General features: G+C 45.1%; 1 protein-coding gene across 1 annotated transcript in view; it reads right to left on the bottom strand.

Moving 5' to 3' along the window:
- The window catches only part of kif26ba (kinesin family member 26Ba), a 391,129-nt gene that overhangs the window by 68,489 nt on the left and 304,680 nt on the right, over positions 1–17,960 (bottom strand). Inside the window, exon 6 of the mRNA XM_060831283.1 lies at positions 73–279. Coding sequence (XP_060687266.1) covers positions 73–279 — 207 coding nt within the window. The remainder of the gene's footprint in view (positions 1–72; positions 280–17,960) is intronic.

The following is a 17,960-nucleotide window of genomic DNA, read 5'->3' as shown; positions in this document are numbered from 1 at the left end:
TGGGTTGGAGAGACCGCCGTGGTATTTACACACTAAAAAGTTACAGAAGATGGTGGCTACTTTGAGACTGACCTGCGACGAATCTTGTGGGAAGACAGCGTCAAAAGCAAACATCTTTGGTGGCACCAGGCCCCCCCTCTTCTGTGAGGAATTCTGCAGCCCATTTACCGGCGGGTCGTACAGTGTGATCTGCTTCTTGCGGGGGTCCACTTTGAAGAAGCAGCTGGATTCTGACATGTCCCCAACCGATGCCGAGCAGATCCGTAGCATAACCTTCACCTATCGGGACGAAAACCAGTGGAGAATAACGAAACAAAAACAATCCTGTTAACCTTTGAAGCAAATTAAGAAAATCTTTCGCCTCCACCTTTCGAATACGTTTTAATAAAAGATCATGTTCACTTTGTGGAGACAGTCCACCAATTTCCCACCAAATTTACCACATGATAGCTCGGGCTGCCAACATTTAGGGCGGCATGGTGGCACAGTGGTTAGCACTGCCTCACAGCGCCAGGGACCTGGGTTCATTTCCCGCCTCAGGTGACTGTGTGGAGTTTGCACGTTCTCCCCGTGTCTGCGTGGGTTTCCTCCGGGTGCTCCGGTTTCCTCCCACAGTCCAAAGATGTGTGGGCCAGGTCAATTGGCCATGCTAAATTGCCCCTAGTGTTAGGTAAGAGGTATATGTAGGGGTATGGGTGGGTTGCGCTTTGGCGGGTTGGTGTGGACTTGTTGGGCCGAAGGGCCTGTTTCCACACTGTAAGTAATCTAATCTAAAAAAAATTTCGAGCATCGTCAGGAATGCAATTCTAGGCATACTTCAAACAGCAGTTTCCACAGAGAAATATCACTTTTAGATTAGATTGCTTACAGTGTGGAAACAGGTCCTTCAACCCAACAAGTCCACACTGACCCGCCGAAGCATAACCATTCCCCTATATTTACCCCTTGGCCTAACACTATGGGCAATTTAGCATGGCTAATTCACCTAACCTGCACATTTTTGGATTGTGGGAGGAAACCGGAGCAAACCCACGCAGACACGGGGAAGAATGTGCAAACTCCACACAGTCAGTCGCCTGAGGCGAGAATTGAACCCGGGTCTCTGGCGCTGTGAGGCAGCAGTGCTAACCACTGAGCCACTGTGCTGCCCAAAGACATTAAGAAAAGTACCGACAGCACTTTCTTTGGTCATTCTTACCACAAAAATGCCAGACAATGATCACCCCAATGAGACAGAATCCAACCATCGCCCCTTCACATGCAGCGGCACTACCAACAGTGAATCCCCCGACATCAGCATCCTGGGGCTTACTATTGACCAGAAATTGAACTGGACTAATCATTTAAATACCTCGGCTATAACAGTAAGTCAGAGGCTAGGCATCGTACAGCAAGTAACTCAACGTCTGACTCTTGTGCATGTGTAAGGCACAAGTCAGGAGTATAGTACATTACTCCCCAGTTGCCTGGATGAGTGCAGCTCCAAGAACACTCAAGAAGCTTGACACCATCCAGGTCAAAGCAGTCTGCTTGATTGGCACCACACCCGCAAACATCTATTCTCTCCACCACTGAGGTTGTGGTTGCAGTGTGTACCATATGCAAGATGCACTGTCCCGAAATCCAGCAAGTTGCCTTAGATGGTGCCTGCCAAACCCAGACCACTACCACCCAGAAGAACAAAGTCAGTAAATTCACGGATACACCACTGTCTGCAAATTCCTTTCCAACCTACTCATCATTCTTGTGTATGAATATATCACTGTTCCTTCAGCTGCTTGGTCAAGATCCTGAATTCCCTCCCTAACAGCCTTATGGGGCTATCCGCATCAAATAGACTGCAGCAGTTCGAGATGGCAGCTCACCACCACCTTCTTAAGGGTAATGAGGGCTGGGCAATAAATACGAGCCAGCCAGCACAGCTCATATTCCATGAAGGAATAAATATAAACTGTACTGTTGTTTGCACCATTAGTTAAAAATCTATGCAACTTCACTTGAGAAATTTTTATGTGTAATAAACCTGCTCTTTTATTTGTTCATAAAGAAATCTGTCTGAATTTTCTGATACTGAGCTAGGCACAGTCTTATATTTATACAATGGACAATAGATATTACCTCCCTTTTGAAATCCAAACTCTGTTCTGTTCAAAGAGGGTCAGCTTGTGGAAATGAACCCTCACAACCCAGTTGTAACAATTAAAACAAAAAGGCATCCACTACAGTACATCGGATTGTAAATAGCCTCTAAGTCTTCTGCAAGTTCTCTTGGAAGCCTGCTTTGTTGGTGCTATCCAGAGAGGGACAAATGGAGAACATTAGAGAAGGTGGAAATCAGGAGAGCTATGATGCTCTGAGAGAGAGAGAGAGAGAGAGAGAGAGAGAGAGAGAGAGAGAGAGAGAGAGACCACAGTGAAATGCCATAAAATGAAGCAGCGTCCAGTCAAGGGGCTATCTGAAAGCTCTGATATTTAATATTTCTCAGGTCACAACTCAGTGGAAAGTTTGAACCAAGAATACATTTTTAAAAAAGTCTCTTACGGCTTGGCATCCTAACCACCCTATTCCTTCTTTCAGATATTTCTGTATTAATGTATTGTCATTAAATAGCTTTTAAAAGAAACCATTTTAAGTTAAAAAGGCTGCTCATGTCTGTAGCCCTCTTCAACAGTGCCAACTTGTATCTCTTCCCATTAAATATAAAAGGGCTCTTGTCCTTTTATTCATGGACTGGGACCACTTATACTTCAGTAATAAATCATTAGTGTGTCTGTAAAATCTACGAATTAGGAAAATTTTTACACAATGTTAAACCCAAGTACTTGCTGTGTGCTTTCCTCAGAAGTGGGGAACTTTGAAGTGTCCTATTTGAAACTGGGGCAATCTGCCAACATCAAAGTCAATCAGACAAATGATTCACCACAGAAAGCCAGGTAGATACTGAGTTCCATATTTTAGGAGTTAAAAGTTTAGGGAATTAGAAGTGAAACACATTTCAAGCCAAAGAGTCACAGAAATGGACAAGAAGGTAGCAGAAAAAGCCATTGAAGTGAAGAAAATAAATGGGTTGGAGCAGTAATTAGACATGGTTTTTGGAAAGAGATGGATTTGAGCATTGTGTGTGAAAGTGTTTCGGCACAGCAGAGGTCTGTGACAAATAGTAAGGCTTTGTTGAGGCCTAACAACCATTTCCTGTTCTTAAAAATCCTCATGATCCCACCCACTGCCAAGTTTCCATTTACTTTTTATCTGGAAGTTCTAAGTGGTGACTGGTTTGCTGCAGATCTCAGCTCCCTCACCCACTTAATAACTTCCATGTACAGTCAGCCAGATAACATGACTTCCACAAGGACTAATCATTTGCCAGGAGTTTACATAGCTACCTCAGCCCTGAAAACGCTGTCTGCGATATTAATTTGTGAACACCTAACATAACTGCATGATTATTTTTATCGTAATGTGCCCGTCTGTTATAATGAATATAACATATGATATACTTAACACGTTGTATCTGTATGGTATGCTGTGTATTTTATAATTAATGTGGCTGTGTTAACATAATGTACTGCATGATATACTGAATGTATCTATATTATATACTTAAAATAACCGTGCAATATACCTTGGTACAGCTTTCTTAAAATGTGAACACCCCTCACCTACTTTATCCCTTCATGGGCAGTTCAACATAGCATCATGGAGTCATACAGCACAGACACAGAACTGACGACCGGAAGCAGCAGATTCAAACCACTACAAATGCTGGAGGAAAGATCACAGAAGCGCTTCACAGGAGGCTCCCAAGCACTGAGGATGTCACCTACACAGGGGACGAAACGTCTGCAACACAAATTCCCAGCTCGACTAACAGAACCACAACACAGACACAGGCCCTTTGGTCTAATCCCTCCATACTGATTAGGTTTCCTAAACTGAACTGGTCCCATTTGCCAGCGTTTGGCTCACATCCCTCCAAATCTTTCCTATCTATGTACCTATCCAAATTCCATTTAAATGTTGTAATTGTATCTGCCTCGACCACTTCTTCTGGCAGCTTGTTCCATATACAGACCATCCACTGTGTGAAAAAGTCACCCCTTAGGTCCCTATTAAATCTTTCCCTTCTCATCTTAAATCTGTGCCCTCAAGGTTTGGACTCCCCTACCTTGGGGAGACGATCTTCCTATTTACCTTATCTATGCCCCTCGTGATTTTATAAACCTCCATAAGGTCCCTCCTCAGACTCTTACACTCCAGGGAACAAAATACCCATTGTATCATCCTCTCCTTATAACTCAAACCCTCATGTCTCAGTAACATCCTTGTAAATCTTCTTTGCACTTTTCCAATTTAATAACATCCTTCCTATAGTAGGGTGACCTGAATTGCACGCAGTACTTCAAATGTGATTTTAGCAATATCTTGTACAGCCACAATACGACAAGCCAACTCCTGTACTCAGCGATCTGACCAATGAAGACAAGTGTGCCAAACACCTTCTTCACCACCCTGTCTATCTGGGGCAACACTTTTAAGGAACTATGTAAGTCCTGCCCTGGTTTATTCTTCCACAAAACTCCCTCAGCCATTCCTTGGCCCACTGGCCCAGTTGATCAAGATCCCATTGTAATCTTAGATAACCTTCTTCACTGTCCAATATACCACCAATGTTGGTGTCATCTGCAAACTTACTAACCGCCCACGCCTCCTATATTCTCACCCAAATTCTTTATATAAATGACAACCACAGTGGACTCAGCACTGCTCCTTTCGGCACACTGTTGGTCAGAGGCCTCCAGCCTGAATAACAAGCCTCTACCAACATTCTCGGTGTCTTACCGTCAAGTCAATTTTGTATCCAATTGTCTAGCTCTCCCTGGATCCCATGGGATCCAACCTTACTAACCAGTCTACCAAGATCAAAATGTGTGGCACTGGAAAAGCACAGCAGGTCAGGCAGCATCCGAGCAGCAGGAGAATTGACATTTCAGGCATAAGCCCTTCATCAGGAATGTTGGGGGGGAGGGGTGGGGGGCAAGGGGACTGAGAGATAAATGGGAGGAGGTGGGGCTAGGTGGGAAGGTAGCTGGGAATGTGACAGGTAGATGAAGGTGGGGGATGATGGCAATAGGTCAGAGAGGAGGGTGGAGCGGATAGGTGGAATGGAAGATGGGCAGGTGGGACAGTTCAAGAGGGTGGTGTAAAGTTGGAGGGTTGGATCTGGGATAATGTGGGGAGGGGATATAAGGAAACTGAAATTGACGTGTGGTTGGAGGGTCCCAAGGCGGAAGGTGAGGCATTCTTCCTCCAGGTGTCAGGTGGTTAGGGTTTGGTGATGGAGGAGGCCCAGGCCTGTATGTCCTTGGCGGAGTGGGAGGGGGTGGGGTGGGGAGTTGAAGTGGTTGGGCACAGGGTGATGGGGCTGTTTAATGTGTGTGTGTCGGAGATGTTCAACTCCCCTCCCACTCTAAGGATGCCAACTTGCGGAACGTTTCAGAGAACATCTCCGGGACACACACATTAAACAGCCGCACCGCCCTGTGGCTGAACACTATAACTCTCCCTCCCACTCCTTCAACCATATGCAGGTCCTGGGCCTCCTCCACCGCCAAAGCCTAACCACCCAATGCCTGGAGGAAGAATACCTCATTTTCCACCGTGGGATACTTCAACCACATGGGATCAATCTGGATTTCACTAGTTTCCCCAGTTCTCCTCCTCCCACCTTATTCCAGATCCAACCTCCCAACTCAGCGCCGCCCTCTTGAACCGTCCTACCTGTCCATTATCCTTGCCACCTATCTGCTCCACCCTCCCCTCCGACCTATCATCTTCACCCCCACCTTCATCTACCTATGGCCTTCCCAGCTACCTTTCCCCCAGTCCCAACCCCTCCCATTTATCTTTTAGCCCCCTTGCTTCCCCCACCTCACATTCCTGATGAAGGGCTCATGCCCAAAACATCGACTCTCCTGCTCCTGGGATGCTGCCTGACCTGCTGCACTTTTCTAGTGCCACAGGTTTTGATTCTGATCTCCAGCATCTGCAGTCCTCACTTTCTCCTAACCAGTCCGCCAAACCTTGTCAAAGGACTTGCTAAAGTCCATATGGCAGCATCTACTGCTTTTCCTTCATCTATCTTCTTGATCACCTCCTCACAATACTCAATGAAGTATATCTCTATCTAGAATTCCTTTTCTGAACATCTCTACAGCAAGGTAAAAACAATGACTGCAGATGCTGGAAACCAGATTCTGGATCAGTGGTGCTGGAAGAGCACAGCAGCTCAGGCAGCATCTACAGCAAGACTACTACATGCTCAACCACTAGCAGGTATTATTGAGTGAGCGCTCCATACCATCCCCAACAGAAAGGGCAACAAAATGAACTATATAACAAAATACTCAAATCATGCAATATATTACGCTCCTTCTCCACTGAAAAAAGCAACTTATCCATTAAAATGTAAAATGGTATGTGTACATAAGTTCCCAGAATAACATTGGCTGACAAAACGGCATGGTGGCTCAATGGTTAGCACTGCTGCCTCATAGCGCCAGAGACCTGGAGTCAATTCCCATCTCAGGTAATTGCCTGTGTGGAGTTTGCACATTCTCCCCGTGTCTGTGTGGGTTTCCTCCGGGTGCTCTGGTTTCCTCCCACAGTCCAAAAATGTGCAGGTTAAGTGAATTGGCCATGCTAAATTGCCCCTAGTGTTAGGTGAAGGGGTAAGAGTGGGGGAATGGGTCTGGGTGGGTTGCTCTTCAGAGGGTCAATGTGGACTTGTTGGGCCGAAGGGCCTGTTTCCACACTGTAAGTAATCTAATCTAAAGTGGACATTGTCAATGTCTGAAAATGTAACAGGTTGGGTTGTACACTAGTTTTTATGTAATGATAAACAACCCATATGTGACTGATATTGTCAGAGTATTTTTCCTTAACACCATTATTTGTCTAACAAAAATACCATTTTTTGACAAGAGATAATGGAAAGAAGAACGTTTTTCTTCTTCCTCCCTCCATACCTCAGAGTAATTTATCTGGCTTCTTACTCGCTCTGTCTGGGTACCTTCTTCCATTTCTACGAGCTTGATTCTTCTCTTCCATCATCTATGACTGGGCCAACCTTGAACTTGGATTTGATTACCAACTCCAAATAAGGTTTGTGACTGTGCCATTGATTTACTTCAACCAAAAACTTTGACTTGCTTCGGTCTCCAGGTGTACTCTGTGATACCAGCAACCTCTCAGTTTCCTTGTGGCTTTCATTTTCTCATCAACTCTCACTATGGACTGTCAATGGAGCTCGGACTAGAGGTGGTTTGTCATGCTTTCTGTTGGCCAGATTTCTTCTTTCAAGGAAGGGATGGGCAGGTTATTGTTGGAGACTCACTTCAATCTTCATTGCATATGTGAATGCATCTAGACTCTTTAAAACAATTCCAAGTATATACTTCTCGCTAAGCAACATGGTAGTTTTCCTTAGTGATCTTCCATCCAGCTCCAAACTCTCTGCCCTTCCTGACTCATCTTCAATTTGTCTGGTTTTTTTCTTACTTTGCTACTGATGTCAGACCTAAGAGCTAAACAAGCCAAGCCCTGACCTGGGATCATGTTTAAATATAAACCTGTAACTCAAACAGTTTAGTGTGTTGCTGGAAAAGCACAGCAGGTCAGGCAGCATCCGAGGAGCAGGAGACACAACGTTTTGGGCTGGAGCACTTCATCAGGAATGAAGGGCTCCGAACTGAAACGTCGACTCTCCTGCTCCTCGGATGCTGCTTGACCTGCTGTGCTTTTCCAGCAACACACTCTCAACTCTGATCTCTAGCATCGGCAGACCTCACTTTGTCCCTGTAGCCTGTTTCTCCCCTCAAGCAGCCTGTTGTTGTCCGTGAGATTAATTTATGGCAACTTAAGGACTACTTTCTGCACCACCGCAGCTTGGACCTTTGGTAGGAAAGGTAGGAGCTTGACTCGATTAGGGCCTCCCTATTCTGATCTTGCAGCCCGAATTTCTACCTCCAAACCCCAGTTGTTATTTGACAGCAAAACTGGCTCCAATTTCAGAATTACAAAATGTCTGCCACAGAAAGCTGGAACATGCCATTAATTGGTGGTTACGTGTTAAGGAATCGAGCAGTTTGTTTATTTTACAGAATGTCAGCAAGAATGCTCACTCGCCGATTATCTTACCAAAAGAAAGAGTTCATAGGTCGTACACTTGGACCAATGGAAGAGTGAGCAAGCAGGGACATGTCATAACAAGGCAATAATTTAATGGTTCCCTCAGCCATGATAGCATTATCCTTGCAACATAACAGATATCAGTGCTTCCCAAACGTGACCCCATTTTAATACTTCACACTTAGTATCACCCAGAGTGAAAACTGGGTGAAAGGGGAGGCAGTGCAGAGTAGGTTTATGGGTACTTAGAACAGCTGAGACACTGACCATTTTTCAGGTTCTTTTGGAGTCTCAGAGCTCAATGGGTTAGACTTAGACACGGACAAAAATAAAACAATCCAGCAACCATTCCCCAGATGATCAAATCGGAGAATCCACTCCACAGTTGTCATTGGAGCTGGAGACTCCAACCCTCTTCCTGTGACCTCACTGTGGGGCTGTGTCACCACCCGTGGTTTTGGGATATATGGTGTGTGTGGGAGACCCGGCCTTGTCTGTAGGAGACCACGTTGTGAAAAAGTTGTTAACAACTCTTGATGCAGAGAATTACCCTGGAATTTCCTGCCATCTGGTGAACACTCAGTGACTACAGCCAGCTCTTCAAAACATACATCTCTTTGTGACTAATCTGAATGATGGACCAAAAACAAAGACCAAACAGGCAGCATTCCTTCTTCCTGGCTGGCATGTTTCCAATGATTGCTTTATTTACTGCTTTGTTGAAGTATTCTGAGACATCCCCTCCACTGAAGTGAAGGAATGTAGTTCATTCAAACTACAGCAGTGTCACTTTCACAACTAAACTAAATGTGCACCTCGTAAATGATATACCAAGGCTCAAAGTTATAGTGTAAACACTAACTCCTCCTTGATCACGGTATGGGACGAGCTTTGAATTGCAAATGAGTCCATTCCCAACCTCACCCAAGGCTGAATGTTTGAGAACATTCTGAAGACGACACATATTGGACTCAAAACATTCACTGTTTCTCCTCTCTCCACAGTTTCTGCCAGGGGTGTGGATTTCCGTGTTTGAGACAGGAAGGGTGGACCCACTGAGTGAAGCCCCCAGTGTCAAACCGCATGTTGAATGGCACCCACTATCTGGATCAGCTCTGACGTACGGCTCCCGTATTAGGTACCTGAGACAGCAATTAGGTCCCAGCTTAATGCAGGTGCTAAACAATGGCCATGTTGCACATAAGTCAGCCTTGGAAACATCAGCAGGATCATGCTGAAAGTATCCAAGAGTGGGATGAACTGGACAGGCTTCTTTCAAATAGCCAGAATTAGCTCAGTGGGCTGAATGGCCTCTTCCGTGTCACCCTTATTCTATGATCTTGCAGATGTCTAGTGTGGAGGGAAGATGACTGAAAAACAGACATTTCATACATCATTCATCACCTTTTCAACACAATATCAGTGGGCAGCACGGTGGCACAGTGGTTAGCACTGCTGCCTCACAGCGCCTGAGACCCGGGTTCAATTCCCGCCTCAGGAGACCGACTATGTGGAGTTTGCACATTCTCCTCGTGTCTGCGTGGGTTTCCTCCGGGTGCTCCGGTTTCCTCCCACTGTCCAAAGATGTGCGGGTCAGGTGAATTGGCCATGCTAAATTGCCCGTAGTGTTAGCTAAGGGGCAAATGTAGGGGTATGGGCGGGTCGGTATGGACTTGTTGGGCCGAAGGGCCTGTTTCCACACTGTAAGTAATCTAATCTAATCTTTACAGCACTCAATATTCCTGATCAACATCATGTTCGGTGTAAGTACAGAGCCCAGCAATCCTCTTTCATATCTGACCACCAGTGGCTGGGGTGAACCATACACACAACACGAGGTTGTCCCCTTCTCCTTAGGAGGTTTCTCCTTTAGGATGACAGTTGCAGTTCGTTTGGTCCTCAGTTGGATTTGCTCCAGGATTACTGACATCAGCTTATCTCAGCACTTACAGACAGAGAGCCGGCAGTCACAGACGGAGAGCCGGCAGTTACAGACAGAGAGCCGGCAGTTACAGACAGAGAGCCGGCAGTTACAGACAGAGAGCCGGCAGTTACAGACAGAGAGCCGGCACTTACAGACAGAGAGCCGGCACTTACAGACAGAGAGCCGGCACTTACAGACAGAGAGCCGGCACTTACAGACAGAGAGCCAGCAGGCACAGACGGAGAGCCAGCAGGCACAGACGGAGAGCCAGCAGGCACAGACGGAGAGCAGGCACAGACAGAGAGCCAGCAGGCACAGACGGAGAGCCAGCAGGCACAGACAGAGAGCCAGCAGGCACAGACAGAGAGCCAGCAGTTGCAGACGGAGAGCCAGCAGTTACAGACGGAGAGTCAGCAGTTACAGACGGAGAGCCAGCAGGCACAGACGGAGAGCCAGCAGGCACAGACGGAGAGCCAGCAGGCACAGACGGAGAGTCAGCAGTTACAGACAGAGAGCCAGCAGTTACAGACAGAGAGCCAGCAGTCACAGAGAGCCAGCAGTTACAGACAGAGAGCCAGCAGTTACAGACAGAGAGCCAGCAGTCACAGAGAGCCAGCAGGCACAGACAGAGAGCCAGCAGTTACAGACGGAGAACCAGCAGTCACAGACAGAGAGCCTGCAGTCTCCACAGCTCCCTGCGTTACTCTGCTCGTTGATCAATCCCAGGCCACTCCCATCAGGACACGGAAGGGAGTGACACAGCTGCCCACTCAGCCTTCGCACAACTCTATCAATCCATTAGCAATTAATTGGCTGTGGGGACAAGCTTATTGAAGGTTAATGAAGACGGGGCCCAGTAATTACTCATCATTACTGCCATGGAGGCTGTATTCAGAGGCTGTTAAAGACCCTGAGGACTAGAGGCTTGAGCAAATACAACTGGCACATTTGAAATCGCGTTGGTTAGCATGAACACCTAATCCCTCAGGGATCAGCCATGATCATACTGAATGGTGGAACAGGCGAGAGCTCAAACAGCTCCTGTCTTCTATGTTTCTATGCCACTGAAGAAGCTACAATATTCTCCCTTAGCCCAAAGCCTGAACACAGTACTCTCCCCATGTCCACATAAAGGAGTCCATCCTAAGACACCATCAAGGTCTCAACATGTGACTCATAGGGATGATAAATCAGTGGCGAAGTAATCTCACGTTGCTATGGCAGTTATAATAGGGCAAGACAGTCTTGTAATAGCAATGTCACTGGAATTACAACCCTACAGCACAGACAATTGTCCTAAGGACAACAATTTACTCACCTGGTAAATCTGGAAGTGACAACTACACTTGGTGAACACGAAAACATCATCAATTGTGGTAAAAACCTATCTCGTTCACTAATGCCCTTTAAAATGGCTTCCGTCAGACTCCAGACCTGCAGCAATGAGGATGACCCCTAACTGCTCTCAACAGCAATTAGCAATAGGCAACAAATGCTGACCTCACCAACGATACTCACTTGCCATGTGAAAAGAATCTAAACAAACCCCGCAGAGTCAGCACTGACAGAGGCTTGTGAGCAGATGATTCTTACAATCTAAAATAAATAAATAAACTGACAAGAGTCGGATGTTAATGCTCAGCATGTTATTATTACTTAAATATCAGGAAAGTACATCACAAGATCGGTTCCAGGGAGGAGGAATTTCAGTTCTGAAGACAGATCGGAGACGGTGGGATGGTTTTTCTTGGAGAGAAGTTTGAGGGAAGATCTGACGGAGGTATAGATAATCAGGAGGGGCGTAGGCAGGAAAAATGGGGAGAAATTGTTGCCACTCAGGAAAGGATTGAGAATGAGAGAACACGGATTTAAAGTAATCGATAGAAGAAGCAATGGCAGCCTGAGAAACACCTTTCTCACACAGCGTGTGGTTAGGATCTGGGATACACAGCCGGCCAGTGTAGTGAAAGCAGGGTCAATTGAAACACTGGAAAGGGCATTAGAGAGTTATTCAGAAAGAAAGGATGTGTCCCCAGGGGTTAAGAGAAAAGGCAGTGAAAGTGACCTGCTCATTTGGAGAGCCAGTGCCAACACAATGGGCTGAACGGCCTCCTTCTGCGCTGTGACAATAGCAACTTAGCACTTGAGAGCAGGAGTAGGCCATTTAGCCCTTCAAGCTTGGTTCATGATTAAATAAAGTCATGGTTGTCCTGACTGTGGTTTCTGCTTCACTTGCCAGTCTGCCCCTACACATCTCTTGACTCTGTCACATAACAAAAACCTACTTAACTCAGCTTGGATTAAATGTAAAGATCCAGTCTCCACTACCTTCTATGGAAGATACATCCTCTGAGGGAAAACATTTCTGTCTTAAAAGTGAAACCCATCAATCTTGAATTATGCCCCTTGTTTTTAATTTCCCTGACCAGAGGAAACATCCTCAGACATCCACCCTAACCAGCCCCCCAAAGATCTTTTACGTCTCAATCTAATCACCCTTCTTTCTTCTGACCCCAACAGTAATTCAACCTTTCTTCACAAAATAGGTTCGTCATCACAAGAATGAGTCAAGTGACCTGGCTTTGAACTGTTTCGAAAGCAAATATATCATTTTGCAAATAAGGAGGCCAAAATTGCACTTAGTACTTCAGATGTACTCTCATAAATGCTCTGAGCAAGCACTGTAAAACTCTTTGACTGTTCTATTCCATTCTATTAGCAATGAACAACAATGCTGCACTTGCATTCCAAATCACTTGCTACATCTGCATGCTAACTTTGCATACAAAATTAAAAATCACACAACACCAGGTTATAGTCCAACAGATTTACTTGGAAGCACTAGCTTTCGGAGCGCCGCTCCTTCATCAGATGGTTGTGGAGAAGATTGTAAGACACAGAATTTATAGCAAAAGTTTACAATGTGAGGTAACTGAAATTACATATTGAAAAAGACCTGGATTGTTTGTTAAGTCTTTCATCTGTTAGAATGACCATGTTGGTTTCAGTTCTTTCATATGTTAATCGTAAAACTTTTGTTTTCAAAAGTTACATTCTTTTCAAAAGTCACAAAAATGTTTTGCGATTTACATATGAAAGAACTGAAACCAACATGGTCATTCTAACAGATGAAAGACTTAACAAACAATCCAGGTCTTTATTCAAAATATAATTTCAGTTAACTCACACTATAAATGTTTCCTATAAATTCTGTGTCTTACAATCTTATTCTCCACAACCACCTGAAGGAGCAGCACTCCGAAAGCTAGTGCTTCCAATTAAGCCTGTTGGTAAAAACAATGACTGCAGATGCTGGAAACCATATTTTGGATTAGAGTGGTGCTGGAAAAGCACAGCAGTTCAGGCAGCGTCCGAGGAGCAGGAAAATTGACGTTTCGGGCAAAAGCCCTACATCAGGAACACCAGGTATTCCTGATGAAGGGCTTTTGCCCGAAACATTGATTTTCCTGCTCCTTGGATGCTGCCTGACCTGCTGTGCTTTTCCAGCACCACTCTAATCCAGAATTAAACCTGTTGGACTATAACCTGGTATTGTGTGATTTTTAACTGTGTACACTCCAGTCCAACATCGGCAACTCCAAATCCTAACTTTGTGATTCATGTATCAGGGCACCCAGATTTTGTTTGTAATTCAATCATGGATTTTGGGTAGCTCTGACCCTGCCTTCCCTAATTACTCTCGAGTTCTGAACAGTTTTGCAAGCCCATTTTGGGAGGCATTTAAGAGCAGAGTTCATTGCTATGGGATATGGATACATATGTAGGCCAGACTGGGTCAAGATGGTAGATTTTCTTCCCCAAAAGATATTAGTGAAACAGATAGGTCTTTACAAATATCAGATGAGCATCTAATTCCAGATTTTTATTGTATTTTATTGTCTGCCACAGTGGGATTTGAATCCATATCCCAGAATATTTGTGTTGAACTTAGATTACGAGACTGTGATATTATTGCTAAACCAGTATCAACCTCAAAAGACCTGTACTTCAAAGTTGAGCAAATTATCTCCATTTAAATGGTACACTGCTTTTGTAGTCTTCCCGCTAAAGTGGAAAATTTCACATTTGTCTCACATTATATTTCATCTGTCACATTTTTGCCAACTCACTAAATCTATCTCCATCTGTGTTTTTACAAGTTCATTGTATCTTTTGGCAACAGTCTGGAACTCCCACTAAGTCACTGACTGCTGCATCACACATGGGTCATCCAAAATTAAACACAGAAACTGGTGAAGAAACTCAGCAGGTCTGGCAGCATCTGCAGAAAGAGAGAGACAGGGTGAATGTTTCGAGTCCAGTGACCTTCTTCAGAACTCAACCCCAATCAAAAGCTGAGTTTTTAGTCTCAAACTTTAACTGTGTTTCTCTCTCCACAAATGATGCCAGGCCTGCTGAGTTTCTCCAACACTTTCCATTTTTATTTCAGATTTCCAGTGGGATTTTGCTTTTGTTCTCTGGTCGAACACGCAGGGCAGAGTTCGGGACAAGTTGAGATCGAGTCACTCTACAGCAAACACCAACACGCATTTCAGCATCAGACCTGGGAGCACCAGCCTTACAAAAACACATTGTCAAATGTGATCCCACACCAACAAGAATACCAATACTGGAGGCAGCAGCAGGTTTGGGTGAAGTGCACAAGGCAGCAAGTGAAGTCTAACCTCCAGTTTCTTCTCAGCTTCGAGCTGAAAGATCCGATCTAGAGGAGGGACTGGAGACTCTGCTGGTTCAGGAGAGACTGTCATGATCCAAACAACAGCAGTAACGATTTCTATTTATACAGTGCCATGAAACACTCCACGGCTCATCATACGACTAAACAAGGTGTGACACAGAGCCACACAAAGTCACGGACAAAGAGGTAGATGATAAGGAGCATCTTGGAGGACGAAAGTGATATAGGGAGGGTCTCCTGAAGTTATGGACAGCAATGGGAGGGTGGTTATAATGGTGAAGGCACAAGAGACTAGAGGGAGAGAGAAGTGCAGACACCATGGAGGTTGTAGGGATGGAGGAGATCACAGCAACAGGCAACAGCAAAGCCATGGAGGAAGTTTAAACCAGGGTGAACATCTCTGCTAATCAATAAGATCATTCCTGTCTAACCCTGATGATTTCCCACCTCTCCTCTTTGCTTATCAAGAATCCATCTACCTCTGCCTTAAAAAAATTCAAACATTCTGCAAGTGTACAATGCGCTAAAGATAAGTGGGAAGCCAGAGGTTTGGGAAGCCTTTAAAAACTAGCAGAGGATCACCAGTATTAGGGAAACAATAAGTAAGTAGAAGGCGGAATATAAGGGAAAGCTAGCTAGTAATATAAAAGATGTTTGCAAGAGCTTTTTTTTAGATAAAAGAAGGGAAGAGAGAGGCAAGGTGGACATTGGATTGCTGGAAAATGAGGCTGGACCATTAAAGGGGAGCAAATAAATGGCAGAGGAACTGAAAAGGTACATTGCACCAGTTTTCACAGTGGAGGACACCAGCTGCATACCAGAACTTCAAGAGAGTCAGGGGGCAGAAGTGAGTGCAGCGGCCATTATTGAAGGGAACGTGCTGAGTATTTGAAGGTGAGATCTGAAGGTGGTTAAATCACCTGGACCAAATGAACTACACCCCAGAGCTCTGAAGGAGATAGCTGAGGTGGTGACGGATTCATTGGTGGTGATTTTTCAGGAATCGCTGGAGTCAGGGAGAGTCCCCAGAGGACTGTTAATGAAGGGAGGGAGGCAAAAGGCAGGAAACCAGAGGCCTTCTAGCCAGACCCTAGTCTTTGATTAAGATTTCCAAACCAATTATTAGGATGAGATTGCAGAGCACTTGGAAGTGCACGGTAAAATAGGGCTGAGCCAGCACGGATTCATCAAGAGGAGTTTATGCCTGACCAATCTGTTAGAGTTCTTTGAGGAAAATAACAGAAAGGTTGGACAAGGGAGAGCCAGTCAATGTGATCTATTTGGATTTCCAGAAGGCCTATGATAAGGTGCTTCACAGGAGGCTGCTGAATAAGATAAAAGCCCATGGTGTTAGGGGCAAGGTACTGGCATCGAGAGAGGATTGGCTGACTGACAGAAAGCACAGAGTAGGGAGAAAGGGATCTTTTTCAGGATAGCAGCCAGTGACTAGTGCAGGGATCAGTGTTCGACCACAAGAATCCACATACTTCATCAATAATCTTGATGAAGGAACTGAGAACATTGTTACTACATGTGCAGATGACAGGAATGTAGCTGAGGGAATACAAAGTGTTGAGAAGATGTAGCTGCAGAAGAACTTGGATAGTCTAGGAGAGTGGGCAAAGAGTAGAATACAATGTGGAAAAGTGTGAGGTTATGCACTTTGCTCAGAAGATTTGTGGCATGGACTATTTTCTAAATGGGGTAAGGCTTTGGAAATCTGAAGCACAGAGGGACATGAGAGTCCGAGTTCAGGATTCTCCTAAGGTTAACGTGCAGGTTCAGTTGGCAGTTAAGGAAGCACTCATTTCAAAAGGGCTAGAATACAATATAAGGGATATACTGCTGAGGTTGTGTAAAGGCTCTAGTCAGACTGCATTTGGAATTTTGTGAGCATTTTTGGGCCCTGTATCTAAGAAAGGATGTGCTACCACTGAAAGGGTTCTAGAGGAGGTTTACAAACATGATCTCAGGATGAAAGACTTGTCATATGAGGTGCAGTTGAGGCCTCTGGGTCTATACTCAATGGAGTTCAGAAGGATGTGGGGAGGGCTTTGATTCAAACTTAAAGAATACTGAGAGGCCTGGATAGAGTGGACGTGGGGGTGGTGTTTCCACTAGTAGGAGGGACTAGGACCCGAGGGGCACAGTCTCAGAATGAAGGGACAACCCTTTAGAATTGACATGAGGAGGAATTTCTTCAGCCAGAGGGTGGTTAATCTGTTGAATTCATTACCACTGAAAGCTGTGGAGACCAAATCATTGAGTATATGTAGGACAGAGATAGACAGGTTCTTGATTAGGAAGGGGATGAGGTTGAGAAACATATTACCCATGATCGAATGGTGGAGCAGACTCGATGGGTCAAAAGGCCTAATACTGCTCCTACATCTTACAGTCTTCCACCACCTTCCAAAGCTGTTTTATCTATTATTTCGGCACTCCCCAAAGTGTGCACATGCGTGCGTACACACACAGGCCTACATTTATCAATTATGTGTACCAAGCACATACGTCAGGACAGTGTTCAGCTTTTATTTCTACGAGATGGCCCTACTACACTCAGGGTACACTGAGGAACGGGAGCAGTCGGCAATCAACACTACCCACTCAAATAGACAGAAGACCTCATTGGGTATTGGGTCACTATCATCCTGTGCTCTTTAATGGTGCGACTGATGTGTACCGATGATAGATGGAAACACTTCAAGTTGCATTCCATTTATTTAGTCAATTTCTTTTATTTCTGAGATACTATCCTAAAGAAAGCCCTGGATACCATGTGAAGCAGGAGATACAGTTGCCAATTCTGCTCTGAAGTACTTCTGGAGCTTTGCTCACGTAGTATTTAGTTACATAACCTCAAAAACTAAAAACATTTCAGCATGTTTCGGCATCACCAACCAGAAAACAAAAGTCACAGCAGAAGGAGGCCATTCAGCCCATTGAATCAGCTCCGCCATTCAATGGCTAATTAAAAATCGTTGAATCCCTAAGTGTGGAAGCAAGCCATTTGGCCCATTGAGTCAATACCAATCCTCCGAACAGCATCCCACCCAGAACCATCCCCTCTCTGACCCTATCTTTGTAACCCTGCATTCCCCATGGCCAACCCATGGACATCCCTGGACACTATGAGGCAATTTAGCA

The sequence above is a fragment of the Hemiscyllium ocellatum genome, chromosome 10, assembly GCF_020745735.1.
Source record: "Hemiscyllium ocellatum isolate sHemOce1 chromosome 10, sHemOce1.pat.X.cur, whole genome shotgun sequence".
Classification (NCBI taxonomy): Eukaryota; Metazoa; Chordata; class Chondrichthyes; order Orectolobiformes; family Hemiscylliidae; genus Hemiscyllium; species Hemiscyllium ocellatum.
Note: the sequence above shows the minus strand (reverse complement) of the source record. Positions and strands in the feature narration are given on the sequence as shown.